General features: G+C 35.8%; 3 protein-coding genes and 1 long non-coding RNA gene across 14 annotated transcripts in view; 2 read left to right on the top strand and 2 right to left on the bottom strand.

The window, feature by feature from the left end:
• BTBD8 (BTB domain containing 8) overlaps positions 1-8,431 on the top strand; it is a 42,017-nt gene extending 33,586 nt beyond the window's left edge. For all 4 annotated transcript variants that reach the window (XM_083847406.1, XM_083847409.1, XM_083847407.1 and 1 more), the window contains one exon: positions 233-8,431. In XM_083847406.1, the coding sequence (XP_083703532.1) occupies positions 233-702 (470 nt within the window). In that variant the 3' untranslated portion in view covers positions 703-8,431. The remainder of the gene's footprint in view (positions 1-232) is intronic.
• On the bottom strand, positions 6,420-13,158 carry LOC310903730. Its single transcript, XR_014587760.1, has 2 exons — positions 11,981-13,158; positions 6,420-11,310 (listed from the first exon to the last, which is right to left on the bottom strand). It is a non-coding gene; the product is annotated as an uncharacterized lncRNA (long non-coding RNA).
• Positions 12,952-19,854, top strand: LOC310903729 (protein SPO16 homolog). 2 transcript variants are annotated; one of them, XM_083847555.1, is made up of 6 exons: positions 12,952-13,078; positions 13,224-13,341; positions 15,256-15,349; positions 16,441-16,609; positions 18,278-18,356; positions 19,720-19,854. In XM_083847555.1, the coding sequence occupies exons 2-6, from the start codon at positions 13,273-13,275 to the stop codon at positions 19,837-19,839; spliced, it is 531 nt and encodes a 176-aa protein (XP_083703681.1). In that variant the 5' UTR covers positions 12,952-13,078; positions 13,224-13,272; the 3' UTR covers positions 19,840-19,854. The 2 variants fall into 2 exon arrangements, with proteins under 2 accessions (XP_083703681.1, XP_083703682.1); XM_083847556.1 differs by having other exon boundaries at positions 13,056-13,078; positions 15,275-15,349.
• Positions 19,830-20,986, bottom strand: part of GLMN (glomulin, FKBP associated protein) — an 80,626-nt gene continuing 79,469 nt past the window's right edge. For all 7 annotated transcript variants that reach the window (XM_083847500.1, XM_083847499.1, XM_083847504.1 and 4 more), the window contains exon 20: positions 19,830-20,966. In XM_083847500.1, the coding sequence (XP_083703626.1) occupies positions 20,859-20,966 (108 nt within the window). In that variant the 3' untranslated portion in view covers positions 19,830-20,858. The remainder of the gene's footprint in view (positions 20,967-20,986) is intronic.

The following is a 20,986-nucleotide window of genomic DNA, read 5'->3' on the forward strand; positions in this document are numbered from 1 at the left end:
TATTGTTAATTACCAGTGGTGATTGCTGCTTTAACTTGATTTATAAACCATACTTTGTTTTTTATATAGGAAATAAATGCCTAAAATTTTGTCAATTTTGTATAACCCTCCATCACCCCCTTTTTAACCTGGTTGGATTATCTTTCATGAATGAGTTAAATTTGTTCTACACAGCCCTGAGGGGAGGATCATCTGCAATTTTTACATTGTACAGTATTGTGAATTATTTCAGGAGACATAGATGATTATGACACAATGGCACAAACCTGCATGTTTGAGCACCGGCCTGCAAAAACCCTTTCTCCAATATATGAGATGGATGTTGGAGAAGCAATTGAGCAGAGGATGGATTCAGAAACAGCAGTTCTAGATGTGGATCTTGAAGATCAGCAGTTTGCAGAACAGGATTGGACTCTTCTCAGGCAACTGTTATCTGAGCAGGACTCAAATATAGGTTTCAAAAACTCTGTTCCTGAAGACCTTAACTTAGCACAATGTCTAATCAATCAGACACTGTTTCTGGCACGAGATGGTTCGAATCCTCAGGGTACATCACAAGTCGACACATTCAGTAGGTGGACTGAACTTATGTCTCCACTTGATGATTCTTCAGCAAGCATTACAGTGGCAAGCTTTTCATCTGAAGACTGTTCTTCCCCTCAAGGGGAATGGACAATTCTTGAACTGGAAACTCATCATTAAGGTGATCAAATGTTTGCAACTAACTCCAATCCATTCCCCAAATCTATTTTTGATGCATTGTTTCCATACAATAATGAAATACTGCATCAGTCAAGAACAAGCAATTCTTGGTACTGAGGCAATCTTTCTGATATAATGAGGTAAATATGTTAATTTATAATCGAGATTTAATTGAAAGTACAGTAATTTTTCAAGACTTAAATGTATGTCTTTTCTAAAATGAATTTTGAGCATGTATTTTCTAGAATTGTTAGAAAAACTAGATGACCTGAAAGGAAGATCGTGGTTTCCTCTCTCCTTTTATCTTCCTTTTTGCCATTTAATAGTCTCATTAAGCAAGAATTTAAAGATGACTGCACAATTAGTAGAGTTATTCCCTCCTTTTTTTCTCTCTCTTTCTCTATATGGTGACTCAATTTTACAACAATAAAGATTCAGAATGGTTGTGTCGAAAGGTCAATTCTGCTTTAAATAACAGAAATTTGTGTTCACAGGAAAGGTTCCAATATGAATCCTCTTTGGGCTTTATTAATATGAGCAGCTTGTTTCATCTGTTTCATCCACGTTTGATTTTTTTTGTATTTTTTGTTTACAAGTTTTCAATAAATTTTTGTAATGGTCTTTCCTTTAAATATAAGTCTTAAGAGGCTCTGTGCTCTAGGAAGGGCATTGTTTCTTGAAAATGCATGTATTTAAGTAAATATTTTTAATGGCATAGTACGTTAATTCAGAAGAGTCAGGAGAATGCTGCTCCTGTTTGAAAAGAGTATGTCTGATATTTCTAAAAGTATATCTCAGTCTGAAGTCCTGGTAGAAATAATCTAGTCACTCATATCAGAAGTCTGACTTTGTCTAGAACTAGCTTTGGGTTTCACTTCCTTATAGTTGCACCCTTCTGACACTTCCTGAGGCATAGCTAGATTCTCAGAGATTTGGTTTTGTTTATTCTCATAGATACTACATTTTTGGAGGGGTAATAAGATTCTTTTATCTCTCTAGTGTAGCTTCTATCCAGAGACTAAATGTCAACATAACCATTCTTCTGTGAGCGGAATGAGATAGGACATCCTTCTCAGTACTGCTCCTTCTGTTGCTTCTAGATATGAATTTGGGCATAGAGGGGACTGTTTATTGTCTCTTCTGATTTGACGGGGGAAGAGGGGAGGGAGAAATTATTCATTGTTCTTACAAAGACAGAGGGGTTTTCTCCCTGCAGGGGTTAGCCTCTCTAAAATACCTTTAGTAAGGAAATGGTAGGGCTTGTCATTCACACAGTTCAAAATCTAAAGAAGTATTCTACCTCCTCTTAGTCATTAGGAGAAGTGCTGTATGGCAGTAAAAGGCTAACTTTTTTTTTTTTTTTTTTTTTTAACTATAAAGCACAACTTTAGCTGACTTTACCCACTGATAATACAGTCAGTTTTGCCGACTTTTGCAGAACTCTGACAGGGCACCTTAATTTTCTGTAGGAACTTCATTTATTTTTATCAACAGTCAGAAACTCTCAGTTATGCTGAAATATGAAGTTGCCCTAACACATGACTAAAGTTGTCATAAAGTCATAACTTGTCTTTGGACTTGACACAATAAAGGGCTCTAAGGCAAAACATTTACTCAAGAAAGCCCCTTTTTTGAACTTCTGATACAGAAGTAAAAGTGACATTTTATTTTCCCTAAAGTAAACTGAGGAGGAATTGTATTCCTTTCTTTAATATCAAGAAAGGGGGGGAAAAAATAAAACCCTCCTTTCTCTTCATGTCAATGAAGAAGGACTCAAAACCCATGCAAGAAAGATATTCAATCTCATAGTAACTTTTCCTGTAGTCTTCTTAGCTTTTACCAGCATTAATATTCTGTGATAATAAAATTCATAGTATTTTAAATATAATATATGTTGTATATAGCCAAGCCTTTATTATTGGAGGAGTTAGGAGAACCTTTAGAGGTGCAAGTCATCAAGAAAACTTAGCTTTCACCTTCAAGGTCACAAGCAAGGACATTAACTTCTGAATCAATTAAAGAACTCTAGTATCAGCCACAGTAAAAGACTCTACAGTAAAAAAAACTCTAGAGAAGCTCTCACAGAATGTTGAGGAAATGGTTTTTTTTCTCAACTTCTGTGCAAAAGACTGTCATAAAAGATGATTACAATGCAGTTTAATCAACTTTAAAATCCTGGTTGATGTCTCTGGTGGACGTTCAAATGTTAAATGAAATGATGGAAAAGAGAAGATAAAGGATTAGGAAAAGTGACAAAGATAAAGGATTAGGAAAAGTGACAAAGTGAAAGAAAGATTCCCCTTGTCTATTTTTTGCTTTAACCATATTTTTAACTTCTTACCGAATTAAAAAAGTAACTGAAAACCAGCACACAGTTTCACACTTCGCATATTGAGATATAATCACATTACTGAGCTGTGTTTTTATTTATTTTTCCAGCTGTAGTGTAACAAATCAGATTCTCTCTTCAAGTACCCACTGATGTTATAATTCGTGTAATAGTTTAGCAGCAGACCAATGATTAGGATTTGGTGTATTGTTCAATTGATGCATATGTAGCAATAGAATTCAGCTTCCCACAGCCACAGACTCTCTGTAGAAGTAGCAGGAACAAAAAGCAGTATTGTTTTTAATTCACATTACCAGACTGCCTGAGAGTCTTAATCAGACCAGCATCCCACTGGCTAGACACTGTACAAACAGAACAAAAACAAAGGCTTCCTAGAGTGGCTATAATCCAAGTTAAGACAAAAGATTTAAAAAAAAAAATACAAATGGATGTAAAAGTGAAATCAGAGTCAATATTAGTTCAGCCAATTAGCAATAGTTTCAGTGTACCATCAGTTTAAACGGTTGTGTTTTTTTTTTCTCTGTATGCATTACGGGAAGGGAAAATTGGAGGAAGCTGTAAGGATCTATATTCCTGCTCGTGCTCGATGTTGTTTAATAGTCCCTCCTCATTTAGGAGGTTGTGCAAGCTTTAGGCTGGTATAGGTGGCTATCTGTTTAATAGCTTCAATGACTTCAGTTCTCTGGAGTCCTGCTCACATCTCCTGACAATCATTCTGCCAATGTATTGGTCTCTTCTCCAAAACATGAAAGAATGGACAAAGGTTTGTTTGAAAATTTAATATGCAGGTAACCAAAGCTGTTAGTGGGCCCCGAATGAATACTGCGTAAGAGATCCTGAATGACCTCTGAAGTAAAGACAAGATACGTACACCCAGTGAAACAAGATGGCATAGTCAAAGTAATGGTTAAGGATTTACCTTGGCAGTAATATTTTGAATGAGTAACAGCAGTAAAATTGTTTTTTTGTCAAAGTCTAGAAGAGAAACTTGCAGTCAAAAGGTAATACTGACAGCTTCCATAAGATCCGCTTATGTGAACGGATAAAGTTGCCTGTAGCCTACAGGGAATAAAGAAGCAGAAATTTAGAAGGGAGGACTTGGAAATCAGACTTTAAGATGATGACCCTGGTTTTGCTTATCCTGAATGACGTTTTATGGAAGCGAAAAACAAGGAAGGATGTTTAACAGGTATAGATGTATTAAGTTCAAAATAGGCTAGACCTCCAGAAGGTGATGTTAATAGGCATAATTAACTGTTTTTGTCTGGAAATGAAGAGTCTGGATTGCACTGGAGAAGCGGCTCTGCCAGTTTTTCACATGCTAACTAAAATTGTATTTGTGGAATAAATCACATTGCAGACATGAAAAGACAAAGAACTTGAGGCCTGAACACTTGGACCCCTACAGGAAATTGAAGAAAGAGGAGGTTCTTTCAAAGGCTTTGGTTGAAAAATAATCAGGGAAGCTAAGAAAATAAGCAAAGGGGGGGACACGAGTTAAATGAGGAAGGCAGAATATAAGAAAAATTATTGAAAATGGACCACGAGATAGATGATGTGAATAAAATAGCAATTTTGAGGCTGGTTAAGAAAATGTTCTTAGGTGCAATCAAAATGAGATTCTAGCTTCCTTCGAATGAATGGCAGGCAGATACCAGCTTGGAGGTGTATGAGAGAAAGGTAGGAAGGAAACTGAAACTAGTGATTAAAGAGAGAGGCATCAGTTAACAAAACACATCAGTTAATATGTTTAATTTTGATTTTAAATGCGTAAGATGCCATATTTATACAGCATAGCACAAGAAATCAGGAGACTAAGACCTAAAATGAAGATCAGGAGAGATGAGTAAGTATGCATGAAATAAGATCAGCATGCAGTCGGGGCTGTTACTGTAAGTGATCGGATGAGAGTGCAAGAGATGAATGTGTGCTTTTGTGGTATGGGTAGTGGAAAAGATGCATCATAAATGTATCATTTTTCTCTTGGAAAAATTTGCTATAGAATCATAGAATGAATAGAAACAGAAAAACCATAGAATTACAGAAGAATTCAGGCCTGAATGGACCTCTGAAGGTCTCTAGGCTAATCTCCTGCTAAAAGCAGGGGTAACTTCAAAGTTAGTTGAGGTTGCTGGGCCTTACGAAGGTCTGTAGCATGTCAAATTGGAATAAGGTCAGTAGACAGGAACACAATGCTCACTGGAAATAGTTACTTGAGATACAAATGTTTGCATTATAATAAAACTACTTTGAAAGTATTTTGAAAAAGATTAGTCAAGAAGTGTAAGAAATACGCCTTGCGATATTTTTAATTTCTCGCTAATACATGATTTGACTGTATGTATTGAATAATCTTATTCCACGTTTTACTTTTTAAGGTTTTAAATCTATTTCAAAATGACACTGAATTGTCAAACCTACAGATTTTAATATTGCTTCAGAGGAGCTAGTGGGCAAGAGAACTTCCCATTTTCCTCACACAAAGTTTGTCCATAATACGAATTCCCCTAACATCATCTATCTTATTTTCTTTCAGGAAATATACACACAAAAATTAATGTACCTGTTCTAATCACAGATCACAGGGGACTATTTTAAAACTCTGAATATATATTACTGCCATCTGCAAAATAATTACTAGCATGTTCATACTACTTTGTTACAGAAAAGCTAAACCTTTGCATGAAGGAATTAAGAACTGCTCTTATGTTGATCATCTGTTGCTCAAATCCAAGACGTTTAAGTAGGCATAATTTTGGTTCCACTAATATCAAAGGCAAAACAACTCCTGTTGACCTCTGCTAAAATAGGTTCAAGGCTTAGCTATATTAAATGCATGTACTAGAAATGCTATTTTTCCAGTATCTGTATTTCTTACTATTCTAGTTTTATTCCAACCTATAATACTGTACAATTGGAATGGTGACAAATTGCAGCTAGAAAGACTTCAATTTAGGAGTCATAATTGTATGTATTCTGTTAATATTTCATGCCTGGAGTGATTTAACATTTATACTTTGATAGATGACATTCTTGCCAGGACTACAGAGGAACTAAAGACAAAAGAGAGAATCAGAGGTAGCAGCTTTGCTACAATAGATGATTCCATGGAAAGGGGCTTTTACATTTGAAACCCAATATAATTAGAAGCTTTAATCTCTTGCAGAAAATCCATAGTGGTTTTCACCACATATCTCTTGAACACTATAGCTATAAGCTATATATGCTGTTTTTCAAAAATAAGCTTTAATGTATTCTATTTTGGAAAAATTACAGCTCAAATCCATTCTTTGCTCATTTAAAACCAAGCTTCCTATCGGCGACTACTACATGTGTTTAAGGAAACCAAACATGGAAGAAAATTATTTATATAAAATGTGGATATCAGTTAAGGAAAAATACTGATTTCAGTGTGTATATATATATACATACATATTTTTTACCTTTGATAACTAATAGGTGAATAAGCTAAACAATGCGTGCAAGCACATGCACACCTATTTATTTCTTGCATTTAACCTTTCTTTTTTACTTGCTATACAATCATCTACACTGTACAGTGAATTAGGCTACAGTTTTGCAAACGTGAATAAATCTGCTCAGACATTTGCCGACTGGCTTTCAGGTTAACATTCACTTCTCAGAAAGGTTAATGGAACTGGCACTGGGCGCAGGCCCTATGCATACTCATGGTTTTAGATGGTACTCTCAACTTACTTAATGAGATTCTAATCCTGATGAACCATCTGGATGGAGTTAAAGTATGCGATAATTAATAATGGAATTCCATTAGGTTGCTTCTCTGATCTCTTTGATTTATTACTGAAATTCCCAGCTCAGAAGACTGTTCCATTAGGGAAATCAAAGTCCTGAGAAATATAACTTTCTGCATTATGTGGAACAAACGATCTTTTGCTATTGCACTGTAAAATATGAATGCTGATCAGATCTCCAAAACCAGAAGTCTCAATATCTGGGGGGAGGTGACTATACCTCAGTAATTAGATACAGTTAGCAAGGACATCAATGGTCAAAATATTTTTTTTCAAAATGTTAACTGAAGAAAACTGAAGTGGACAGAACTGAATGCTCTGGTGAATCTGAACACTTGCATGCACAAATGTGGGGACTGACCCCCATTACCCAGACAATTCATCACATTTTATAATTACGTACTGGAGTAAAAGTGACTCTGACTTTTTCTCAGCTCCCCCTGAAGTTACTGTGAGTGGTATCAGATACATATTTGTAAAACTAGGGATATTTTAAAGAGTTTGAACAGAAGGATTGGTAACCTGAATAAAAAATTTAGCTTGTATAACCAAATTAAGACTGAGCTTAGTAAGGCTGTAACAAAGGTTGGATATTAGGAAAAACTTCTTTACCGAAAGAGTTGTTAGGCATTGGAATGGGCTGCCCAGGGAAGTGGTTGAGTCACCATCCCTGGAGGTCTTTAAGAGACGTTTAGATGTTGAGCTTAGTGATATGGTTTAGTGGAGGACTTGTTAGTGTTAGGTCAGAGGTTGGACTCGGTGATCTTGGAGGTCTCTTCCAACCTAGACGATTCTGTGAAAGTACTTAAATTGAAAAGCATCCTCATTTCTGCAACCCTCACTTAATCCTCTTGTACCTTGTGTTTACTCTGATCAAACAAATGTGTGATTTTTCTTAAACTTGTGTTTAGTGAGATCATTTTAGTTTCTTGCTTCTTTTTTTATAACCCTCCTTTGAATGCAGCATGGCATCCTGCCTTTCACTAGAATTATATCAATATGCTTAAGATTAGTATAACTAGGACAAAACATACGTACATGCCAGATTCAGTGTTGGTAGCATAAAAACTTTTAGTTACCTTCATAGAATGAGGTAATTTTAATGCTCGTGAACATAAGACCCACCTCTAAGTGAAATTTTGTACCTGTAACAAGAGGTCTGCCTGTATCTTTGTGGTAGAGCAAGAAACTTAAATCCCTATTTTCTGGATTGTCGTGCTCTAGTAATTGAGATTAATCCTAAATATGCATAATGGGATGCATTTGGAGAAAAGTCTGAGTCACTAGCTGTAGTCCATGCCTTAATGGATCCTATACTATTTTGACCATTCAGTCTTTGGGAGAGTAAGGAGCATGTTAAGCTCTCAAGCTGAATGCTTGCATGTTTTCTACCTGCTTGTTTTCCAAACGTTAATAATTAGAATCACAGCTGGGGCCTAAGTAACCGTATTTCCAAATGATTCCTTGTGAACCTAGTCTTTTGCTTCCAGAATCACTGTATGGTTGCATAGTCCCACAAACTTTTTTCCCCATGCTACATATTGAAGATTCTTAATTGATTTGTGTATGACAGATGGAAATAATAAACCCTACATGTAACTTAAAAGCTGTGTCATTGTACTTCATTGAATGCGTGGACTGCTGCCATCAATTTTAATTTGTGTTCTGTAAATTGAAAGAAAAGTGACTTTCTTTTTTCCATTCATTTAGTGGAACTTCAGTCCAACTTTCTTTCCTCTAATACGGAAAAAAATACTTTTTCTTGGATCATGTCATCAGAGAACAAGACAGGTGATGTGTGTGAAGATGAAAAATTAGTTTTCTCATAGGAATCCATAGAAAAGGAAGATAAGTAGCTGTGGGACTGACCTGCAAAATCAGGTATCAAAAAAGGTGCTGATTCAGAACATACAGGATATGTTCCAGGAGAGCAGAGAAACATTAATTTTGTGAGCGATACTGCCTTGTCATAAATTAGTTATTAATCCAAATGCTTAAGCCATTATCTTCATCATATGAAAGTTCTAATCCCAAGATCTTTCTATTCCTGCCTAAGAGGAGTTCTTCACTCTGTGCCCAGGCCTTACTTGGTATGCTGCCAGACACAGCCCTATTTCTCCTCTCTGCTGCAGCTTCACCCTGTCTTTTATCATAAAAAAAGCAGCATAAAAATCTTCTCATTTAAAGCTCTTTTGCTTTCTTCTTGATTCATTATTAGAATTCTAACAATCATTCTCTTGATGCACTGGTCAAGAAGAACTGAAGGTCCTTCAGTAACATCAGTTGTGCATCTACATACTTCCTTTCAACCTAACCCTACACAATTCTTCTTACACATTTTTTACATTCTTGCAGAACACTTGAGTAGGTCTACAAAGTTTAGTAATAATTGGATACTTAATCTCCATACATTTACAACTGAGTTTTTACTGTAGTCCCAAGTAGCCTCCTATGTTGGCCTCAATTGCCTCTTACGTCAAAATCACTGCAAATAACACAAGTTCCAGGGAGTTTGCGTGTGGCGCTGTGTGCATGTCCCCAAAAGGACAAAGAACTGGGTTAACAGCTGTAAGAAGTCATAGACTTGAACCTTTGCTGCAAAATTAAATCTCAATGTTGCAGGGGTCAATTGTAGTGTCAAGGCTGCAGCATTGATCTGAGTGGTTCAGTAGGGAAGAGGAAGGATGGACACTCACATCAAGCACGGAATTAGTGCAGATATGGTAGTGAAGCAGTACTTAGCTCATAACATCAGACTGCACAGGATCCCTCAAAGTCACTTTTTGAAAGGGAGAACACTTAGGGGGAAGAATACTCTAAAGAATATGTTATTGAAAAAGTATACATCTTTTTTTAGTCCAAGCTCTATTTAAATGGCCTTCTACTTAGATGGCAGGAAGCAACTATAATTCGAAATTATGCAAATACCTTATTTCAAAACTAAAACCTAGTCAGTCAGTATATAAATACTACTGTTTCTCATGTAAACACAGTTTTAATAAAATATAATGACACACCTCTGAGGACTAGGAGGTTTAATAAAACCATTTTTGATAGTCCTTCACTTTTTAGTATGTTGAATGAAGACTTGAACGTCTTTGTATTTCTTGAAACCAAGCCTGTTTTTATATTCAAGCGGACTGGCTGGAAGCAAGATTCTTGCTGATGTCATAAACTGCACTGCTTATACTGCCCTACTGCATAAAGCAAATGAATATACTGCAGGTGCTGAGGACAGCCTTGATATACCTAGCAATTCTCCACCTCATCAGAAAACTTTCCAGATGTGGATTGAAAATTATTTTCAGTTTCAGATTCAACATGCTTCATTTGCCCACTTGACCTCCAAACATTAACAAATACTATTTAAAAAATATATTTCAGAGATGGAGTCAGTAACAAGAAATCATCCTGCTCAAAAGTGAGAGTAGGACTGTCTAATATGTATTTTTGCTTGCCTGTTTTTGTATAGTTACTGTACTAATCTTTAAGCTAATGATGGGTATCCTAGTGGTAAAATGTTAAAACTTCTCGAAATGGTTAATTTTCAGTATGTGCAAACCTCATACAGCCCAGATACAGCATTAAGGTTAGAAATCCAGCATGAAGAAAGGCACAGCCGAGACAGACATATGTTGAGAACAGGCTCATAAGCTGTGAAGAGGCAACCCCTTCGTATTTAGTAAATGGCTATAGCAGAAAAAGACATCTGCTGGTATCCCAGGAGCCTAAACCCAGTATTTATATTTCTCCATATTTTTTAAAATGTAGTAATTTATTCTTGTACTGTATATTTCTAACAATATTACACAGAATGAAACAAAAACCTACTCACCTGTTAAGTATATTTATATTGTGAATTGTCATTTTATTCCAACCTGCTCCATCAGAATTGATGTAATTCACTTAATGCTCATACATATTAAACATATTCCAAAATATTAATTCAAAGGCACTATAGTGTTATAAAATCAAGTACAACCACTTCAGCAACAGATCCTACTCCGTACCCCAGAATTCCTCTGTACTGGAAGTACTGAAACACCAACTCATTCACAGTGTGCACGAATTCAAACGTCACATCAGCAGATGTCAGTTGGATCATCCACCCTCATCATAAAACTGCCTTATTATTTTATAATTGTATTTTTAAAGAATTCCTGATGTTCTCAATGCTCTGATTTTTGTATGCAGTCAGAACAGTCAAAAAAGGTAACGGCTCCACTGTGTTACAGGAAATGGCTTCACAGTTCATTGGTCATGTCACAGCCATCCAGAAAAACATTGGAGCCTGGATTTGTTTTCCTTTAATATGCTGACTCCTACATGTACACTTCATAGAAATTTAAGAATTAGGAATTAGACGTATTTGATTTATTTTCAATAGTTGTGTGACATTTCCATACTCTTGCAGTGAGGGGTAACTCTCTGGTGCATTTGACCAACAGAAGGTAACCATCAGGTGTAAATCTGCTTCTCATTCACCTGAAACAAGAAGGTGGAAAGTCATTTTTAAATCACTAAGATGTCTAACTCCCTCTTCCTAAGCAAGCCAGACAACTTGCTATTTGTTTTTGTTTTAAATATATACTTAAGGTCACTTTTTTTCTATTTAAAAATGCTCTAAAATGTTTTAAAAGGAAATGTTTTCATTACTATCTCAGATTTTCAGTAAAAATACAGTTTTCAATACATGATCACGAGTCTACATACAGATACAGTGCAACAAACAGAGATGGGAATCAATGTTGTATTTTTTACTACTTTTAATGGCTCTGGGCTCGAGCTCCTCTTTGCTGCATAAAAGAAACATTGTTTCCTCACATATAGTGGAAAAAAGAAGCATCAATACTCTGGAATTCCTCTTTCTCTCAAAGTGGTGCTGGGTTTACATTTTTGTATTAACTTCTATATTTAGAACACCAAAGAAATGATTTGGAACATTCTTCCCTGGAAACAGCTGCATAATTAGCTGTCCGTTAAAAACATTCCCTCACGATTTTTCCTATGCTGAAGTAAACTTATTGCCGTTATTGTTTATGACACCTACTTGTTCTGCCTGGGATCTTCCCATGGTTTTTGTCTTTTCTGTCCTTTTTATCACGTAAATATGTTACACAATCATACTTGTGTGGCAGCTGCCTCTCTCACTGACCTTCTGGATGATTTTTAGTAGGACGCTGACTAGGTGTCTGGGCTCCCACCTGTTCCTCAGCAGAGGCCAATGGCCCTGCGGGCTCCAGGGCAACACGGAGACCCTGACAGGGGCCAGGGCGCAGCAACCGGCTTCGGTGTTTCCTCAGTTCCCACGAAGTTCCCTTTTTCCTAGCGGTAAATTAAGTGCTCTTTATCTGTTTGCTGGGAGATGTTGTTCGCTTTCTCTTCGTTCCTGAGAAGCCATGAGGGAAAGCTGGTTCGGTGACCGCACGTCGCCAGCATGGAGCTGCCACGGTTCCTCCCAAGGGCCGCGGGAAGGAGTTGGGGCCCCGGGAGAGGCCGGACTACCACCGGCCCCATGTTCTGCGGTGTCCTTTCATGTCAGAGGCCCCCGGTCCGAAAAAGCCCCGTTCCCTTGCCCAGCTGCGAGGCCGAGAGGCGCCGTGCACGGGAACCACGGCTGTGAGGGAGCGGAGAGCCCTCAGGGCGGGAAGCACGAGCCCCAGCTCCCCTCGCTCCGCCTTCCCTGCGACCTTGCCGGGCCCCGGGGCCTACATCGCTGCCAAATACCCAGTTTTTTTCAAGCGAGGAGAGGCTCTGTTAGAATGTAAATTGGGAACCAAGTGGCAGAAGGGGTTGTGCAAACCACCTCTCCCAGCGCCTAAGGCGGTGGTGGCGTGCCCCGGGCGGGCACCTCAGGAGGGCCAGGCCCCACTTGGGCTGCCTCAGGCACGTCCCCACTGCCCCGAGCGCTCCTCACCCAGGTAGAAAATGGACGCCAAGCTGGAACTCGGGGAGTGCTTTCAGAAGAGTGAAACGCAGCCGTCCACGGAAAAAGCTGCTGATCCGGGCTGGGCAGGAGGCCTGGGGAAGACTGCCTAAAAATACTTTCCTGTAAAAGGAGCAGAGTAACAACTGTGCCCTTTGAAAACAGAGCAAAAGTTCCTTAGACATCAAAGAAATTCTAGAAATTTCTAGAAATGTGTTCTTGAAGTCATTTACAGTGCTCGCTCCCTGTTAACACCTCTAGATGCAAATTCTGTGAAAAGCCATTTAGATACGTAACTGCCATTTTATATAGATCAGTTCAGTGGTGGTAGGTACCTGTAAACATCTTGGAGAACTGGGTAGTGACCTGGTTTTTAATCATACCTTCAATGGATCCCTGTGCCTTAAATATTGTATCTCTTTAATTAAGATATTTGTTATCTCTATTTTCTTGTTTTGTTTTGTTTTTTCAGAGAGGAAGCTGAGATTTCATTGCAAAGCCATTAAAACCACAAAAAAAAAATGACAGAGAGTGGTGGGCAGGAACAGTCAAGATGGATTACAACAGTTATTATGAGTATGGGTCTGCAGGTATAAGACTATTTGTCAAGAGCAGCATGTGACTCGCTAAGAAGCAGTGAAAGAAGTATTTTTTACGTTATATACATGGAAATTTTTTTTTCAATATCAATTAATATACCTTTTAGATGATTAAGCAGCAACGTTGTTTGAAGTTGCTTCTACCACAGCATAGGTTGCTGTCTTTTTTATTTTTATTTTTCCCTACCTACTTCTGTACGTATTTAGTATTCTAGTCACCTCCTATTCTGCGTTGTACTGCTTTAGGCCTGTTCTCCTGACTCATCACTTCTGCATTGTGCTGATGCTGCTTTCAATTAGTAGTATAAATAATTATTCCAGGAATGTTTTTAATTGTCTGAATTTCTCCCTAAACACTTTATTTTCTACCGTACAGTATCAACAATGGATTAGATTATTACTCAGTAAGTGTGCAATTCAGTTTAAAATAGTCTTACAGATAGTGATGTATATTTATAACTGTTAATATCAATTCCCCAGTATAATGAAAGGGGCTGTCAAGGAGCTGATAATTAGTTCCTTCAGCTATGGCCAATTTCATGCTAGCTTGAGAGAATTTAGAGGCTGAGGGCTTTGACTTACGATCAAGTATAGCCTACGTTAGTTTGGCTAACGAGGTTATTACTCTATCTTTGCTGTGCAAATAGGTGAATGGTTTTGAATTAATTCCTGCGTTGTTTCACTTTAAAGCCTATTCTTATCTATCTGCTTGCGTTGGGAGGGTAGCTGGTAAACTGTTCCAGTTTGGTAAAAGTTTCAAGAGCAACCTAATCGGTAATATGGTGAGAGCTATCAGAGTGTGATGATTGCATCAGCTATACTGGTTTAACTTGTTCCTTATTCATGAGTCCTATTCAAGGACTCCCAGTGAGCAAAGATACGTAAATAGCTGAAGTACAATTCTAAGATGGCTTTTCTTTTACAGAGGTATTGCTTTGTATCAGTTTTGGTTACTTCTGCATTATGAGCTTCCTCCTACCTGTGCAGCTATCATTTTCTTAAAGCTGTTGCTTATATTTGTACATTAAATATTTCACTTTCAACAGTGACTTAAAGTACAGAGTTTTTCCAGACTTGTAGTTATACCTCATAAGTAGCTGTCACTGAGTGTTCCCATTCCATACCAATTCAAAGCATGAAATTTCTGGTTGCTGTCTCCTTCAGGGTACACTTGCCATCCTGACTGTATTTTGTACTCTTTTATTAGGTCATGACACCTCCCTACATGACAGGTTGGCTACATTTTAAAAGGGTAACCTAAAAAACATGTTAGTTAAAAAGGATTCAGTGGTCTAATCTTTAAAATGTGTGGGCTTGAACAGCTTTTATATACTGCAGAAATGCTTTTTGTAGGCTGAAAACTATATCCAAACCCACTCCATTCTGCAGATGATTATGTTGGATACTGCAGTGTGTTAGTTTGCCTGATTGGATTGCATACTGTCAAAAAGCTTTAATGAAAATCATCTCCCATGCAGATTTTCTGAATTATCTTCCAAATGAAATGCTGATATCCATGAAAATAATGCAGTCTAATTAACTGGAGTCTTAGAAACACACGACTGTATGTTCCTCGCTTCTGCAAATCTTCCTTTAGCATATCTTACAAAAATAGGCTGTAAAATGTTTGAGCTTCTTTATGTTTTATGCAACAGTTCCCTGTGGCAAACTGAATGTATGCATACAAAATTGCCGTTCAATGATTTCATATCTTTCAATACAAATTTTCCAAAATTTAATTAACTGAAAAAGTTTAATTAATGCTTTACTACTTTTATTGCAAGTAGAATAAAATATTTTTAAAGCAACGATGCTAAAGTTCTATCTAAAACCTTCAATGTTTTAAAAATCTTTGTATTTAATTTGTTGGCTGAAAACATAAAAATAACATTACAATTTATTTAGAATCATGAAATCTCTACAGTTCTACAGAGGCAACAACACAGAGTTCGATATTCAGGATCAGTGGAAATTGGATCTGTGATTTTTTCTCTTTCTGGTACGGTACTTTGAAGTTTGTTTTTAAACTCCTAATCTCTAATGATGCACGGAGTCAGGCTCTGTTGTAGGCTGCAGTGAACTGAATAAAAGCTTCTGTGTTGGGGTGTCATGCAGTCGTGGAAGGAGCTGTGATATGGTAACACTTTAAGTCAAAGGATGGAATGTTTCCATTGATCTCTACATTGGATTTGGTGATCATCAGCTGGACTGTTTAGTATATTTTTGTTAAAACTGAGTAAACTTGTTGAGTGCCATTTAAACCTAAGATAGCCATCGAGATTTTTTAGTATACATGGCTGTAAATGTAAGAGTGAACTGAGATATTTGGCTTTAATTATTCCAGTTGAGTTTGCAGTTCTGGTGGTAACAAGGGAGTTAACGAGAGTATTTGTTGACTGAACAGGTTTGATTAGGAAATCACTGAAACTGCAAACATGAAACACCTATCTATCCTTTTTAGAGCAGTGGATGCTTTAGACAGGTAGACAAGACCTTTAGTCTAAAGCTTCCCTGAACTATAAGGATTAAAGGCATAGATTGGTCCAGTCTTTTGTATCTTCTTGTTAAACCTCCTAAATTTACAACATAACTTTCCCTTTCAGAATGACTTAGTTGATGGGATTATAATTTCATTTTTCATGGTAGACATTTTAGCTTAATCTTAAGATAAAGAGTATTTGAAATTATTAGAAATAAGAATTGCTAAACTCTTCAATCTGTCTTTGCATTTGTCCTAAATACATTCCATATTAGCAATTTCTTGTTTCTGAAGCATTTACATGCAAAGGCATTCAGATGTCTATACTTTTGAGTAGACTGGATGCTTTTTTGATGTTATGGTAGAAAACCTCTGAGTTTTTTGTAGTTTTATCTTTAAATTACTAGCCAAATCTCATGATTGCATTTCACCATCAAGATGTGTGAATTCATTCACATATTTTGTTCTATTGACTTTTAAACTAATACTTGAATAACAATTCTGCTTCCCAATCAGGGAAGAAGTGAGTAGGCTTAAAAGTGAGTAGGCGTAGTGAGAAGGCTTAATCACATTATTTCCATGACATATATTTATATTAATTTCTTCAATAGGTGTCGCATTTATACTAGCAGACATTCAAGACTTGGTTATGAGAGGGGAAGAACAGTTTTTAGAAAGAATTCAGAAGTTCATAAACATACATCGGAATAGTTTTTTGGTTTTGTCAGCTACTCTTCATGGACCACAAGAATGGAATATAATTTTTAGGATTCAGAGAAGGTATGATTTCAACATCAAACCAAGCTTTTTATTGCTAGGAAGAAATAAAATAATTGTTTACTCAGCAGTCCTAAATTCAGATGAATTTTATTTTCCCCAGGCAAGAAAAAAAAAAAGTTTATTAATGGAAAATGAAAAAAATGCAGAGTGAATCAATTTGACATGTCATAGTTAACAAAAAGGGATCTTCCTCAAAACAGCAAATAACCTTCCTTTCAATCACTTTATGGCTATGTAATCCTTTTTCAAGTTTTTCTCTCGCACTGGAAAATTACGCAATTTTCATAAACTTTTTTTTTTAGTTCTGTCAGCATCTGTTCATGGTCATTTTCAAAACAGAACAGGTAAGTTTTCTTCATGTGAAAAGGCTTTATTGTAAAGTACAGATTCCTTACCAGGTTTTAAAATCTGTTCACTTTGAACAGTGTCTATTATGCACAGCTAAACAATGGAAATAATGTTATTCTACACTAGGAGTATAAAACTGGACATTAAAACTGGTGTATTTAAAATATTATCTGTGATTTCTAATGAAGCCTGAAAACTTGCATGTTTCAGTATGCACCTGCTGAGAACAGTTATCAGATTCTGTTCCATACGTTTAATCAAAACTATTTTCAGGTAGGTACACTAGTCTTAACTGCAGTTGATTTTCACTCTTGACATCAAAGAAGTGACTATTCTAATGGAGTCTTTGATTTTTACCTCCTTGAAACTAGTACCACGTTCATTAAATCCAGGGCACATTGCCAAAATGCTGATGAGTAGCAGAGTGTATGGGATGAAATGTAGGAAATCCATTATCCTTATATGAAAATTCCATAAATTTTCATGAGAGCTCTTAAAAGCTCTGCCATCATTCAGCAACAACGTATTATTCAGCTGATGGCAATGCTAATTCTCAATCTACTTTTGTGCCTATATTCAGCTGATTTGGAAGTGTGTTGATCACTAACAAACGTGACATTTTGAAAATACATTCCCTTTGGCAAGTCAGTAATTTTATTAAAATAAAAAAATAGTTTTCTCATTCAGGCCACGCCAAATTGATAGTGACAAGACAATTATATTTTAGATATTTATATTTTTAGATTAAATTATATTTTCTACAACAGAAAATGACAGCAATGCTAACTTTATTGTCACTGTTACAACATACTTAGGCTAAAAGTCTAAAGAGAGAAGCTCTGTGCTTGTCTAAGCTTTGATACCTGTCTTCCATGACTGCCTTGAATGACAACTGGTGCTAGTTATTTTAATCTTCAGATTCCATTCTCAAGCATGAATGCATATGAATAACACAGAGAGAGAATGAATTTCAGGTTAAATTACTGGAATAAGGTTAAATTATTGGTCCAAGTCTTTCATTGGTCACAATCTTAATCACATCTAATTCATGTACGGATTGCTATATTTAGATAGCACACTACAAAGATATAGTTCAAGCAGCTGAACAAATTGTATAGAAATGGGACAGATAGGTATACAAACAGCATGAATTCTCCTGTTGCCGTTAAAAATAAAAGCAATCTTCTTCATCTAAAAATAAAAGCAATTTGTGGTGCAGACATAGAAGTTGTTTAGATTGTGTGGGAGTGATTTCTGAGTTTTATGGCATAACAATTCAAGTGCATTCAGAAAGTAACCTAAATTTATTTTGATGTGCAGATTCCTGAGCAGCAATTTACATATAATACCAGTTCATAATACTGCCGAAACGGTTAAGTTAATGTTAACTATAGCAAAGGTAAGTCTAGTTATATGTACTTAAATTTATTAGCTCCTCAGAACTTCAAGTACTTCAGAAGTATATTAACCAGGAAAAGTAAAATAAATAAATAAATAAATAATAAAATACTTAATTTTCCTTACTGGAACTTTGTGCCATATTGACCACAATCCATGTAATAACCTTGAGGTAAAACTGTTGCTCAGTTCTTTAACAAAATGTTTAAACTATTGTTAAAGGTAACTTTAAAAGCTTCTAATAGCATGTATGAAAACAAATGAGATACTTAAGAGCTAATTCAGCTCTTACTTACCACAGTTACTTTAGGGTGTCTCGATTTCATCAATGAGATCTAAGTATGTAATGGCTTCTTAAAGTAAAATAGCTATCTGAAAACTCTGGTTACCTGTAGATTTTTAAATGATGCACATAATAATGTTATTCCTATAGCTTAACAAGTGTAATTTATCTGTAACAGCAACATATCCTGTACACATACACATTATTAAAGTATGTTCACTAATCTGCTTTTAAGAACATTTTTTTTCCACAAGAATTTTAACTTGCACACTAACTATAACAATACTAGCAGCATCTCATGTACCAAAAATTAAAAAAGTAGGTTAGATAGCATGTTAGAAATCAAATATGAATTTTTGTCCTTTCCTGAAGTTATCTAAAAATAGTATTAACCTGTTTAGAGTATTCATCATTTTAAGTGTGTAACCTACATCTCATTTATTGTATGTGAAGAGTTGTTAAACACTTATTACAAGGTTGAACATTGTACTTTTCTAACTTTTTATGGACTCTATTGTGGTCTCATCTCTTAATGAAGCATTAACTTAAAAGCTTTTAAGATTACTGTTGATTCTATAAACCTGAACGTGCTTTTCTGCTTGTTCAGAATGAATACTCCAGATTTCAACAGGACAGCCCTGTAAGAAGTGACATAGTACATACTACGAGTTGCCATTACATTATTTCTTGCTAATGCAGTACAGAGCCAATTTAATGACCTCTTGCATGAGAGTCCCTAATTGTCATGGGGCCTAAAAAATATTTTTTTGTTGTTCTAGCATAGGCCAAGGGAACAATACCATCCAACTAGTCCTGAGCTATCACACCAACTCCTCTTGAAATACTATCCAGATAATCAGAAGCAATGCTGATGGAACCAGTTACTTTAGGACTGGTCTTGCAGCTAAAGGAATACATTCAATCACCTCTGTGTACATTATTTCTAAATATTTACTTCAGATAACGTGATTAAAATCTCATTATGATAAATACATTTATACTATTTGAAAAATAAGATATTGAACATTTGTTTATCTAAAAAGAATTGTTACCTATTTCTAATATTTTTCTTTCCTCTAAGATGACTTCCAAGCTGTGTGCAGATGATATTCGTTACAAAATGGCAATGACAAAAGCCCACATAATGGAAAACAGTCCAGTTTGGAAGACGCTTCAGGAATACCAGTTGCATTGTAATTAATTCACTGGTGTTTTTATTCATAAATATAGCAGCTACATTTTGAACAAAATATAGAATGTTCTTAAAATATACCATTGCATTTAAAAGACTGTATATACAACTTATGCATTTGGAACAAAAAATTGTATTAAAATACCATACAGTGAAAAATAACATACATTATACCCAATGTATGTTCTAACAAAAAATTAAAAATGTGGTTTAACTGCACTAATAGAAAAAACATCCTGATATTTGATTAAGTTCTGAACTTATATATTCATCTTTTTATAACTTCCCAAAATATGTAATGTATCTTAAGGAAAACTTTATCATTAGAAACAACAATGATCAAAACAATTCCAAAATACATTTTCCTGTGCATAAATAGTTGTGTATGAAGCCTTACAGAGTACATTTTTAAACACAAGTTATCTGTTCTGTTACTAAGTTTTAACGTCTTATTTGGCTCAAGGTTGATGTGTTTTTCTTTAAACCTTGTTTAGTTCGCCATAGTCTATTATCTGTAGCTTCCAGTTCAGTTTGTAAATATAGAAGCTTGTTTGTCAAAAAGTGCTAATAAAAATAGCTACTGCTTAAACAGTGCTTTTTAATTCATGTCTCTCCAAGTTAATTTATAAAAATCTTCATAATTCAGAACACCAGTCAGCAACTATTACCTAAAGTATTTTGAAAATGAACAGAACAAGAAATGCACAATCATACCTCTCTTTACACAGCATAACAACAACAACAAAAAAACCTTGTAGACGTACTTTCTAAATTTTGGAAAAAGCACCAAATTCTGAAGAGGAGTACTTTAACAAATAGGCCATCTCTGTGAATCACAGATAAAAATAGCTGAAGACTTTTTAATAATAATAAAAAAAAAGCAACAAGACAAAGAGCAGGATTTACAATTTTTCTAGAGGCTACTCTACACTACTCTTCTTTAAAGGTTGGTAGCCTCCTTTTCAACTAAAGGCTAATAATCAAAATTATCTTGCAAGAAGGATGCTAATTCAAGTATTTCAGTTGACCTAAATGTTTTCATCCATTGCAGCTTTTACTTTCACTTCAATGAGTTCTTCTACTCGAGCTAGAACACTTTCTATTAAATCAAATGTGAAGAGAGCTGAGTGCAAAACCTGAAATGACAGAAGAGATT

The sequence above is a fragment of the Anser anser genome (genome assembly GCF_964211835.1).
Source record: "Anser anser genome assembly, chromosome: 8".
Lineage (NCBI taxonomy): Eukaryota > Metazoa > Chordata > Aves > Anseriformes > Anatidae > Anser > Anser anser.

Excerpts from the sequence above, each read along its gene's own strand:
- LOC310903729 (XM_083847555.1), top strand. The coding sequence starts at position 13,273 with ATGACAGAGAGTGGTGGGCAGGAACAGTCAAGATGGATTACAACAGTT. Across the intron at positions 13,342-15,255 it reads TTATGAGTATGGGTCTGCAG|AATCATGAAATCTCTACAGT; the intron begins GTATAAGACTAT and ends CAATTTATTTAG. Across the intron at positions 16,610-18,277 it reads ATTTTTAGGATTCAGAGAAG|ATTCCTGAGCAGCAATTTAC; the intron begins GTATGATTTCAA and ends TTTGATGTGCAG.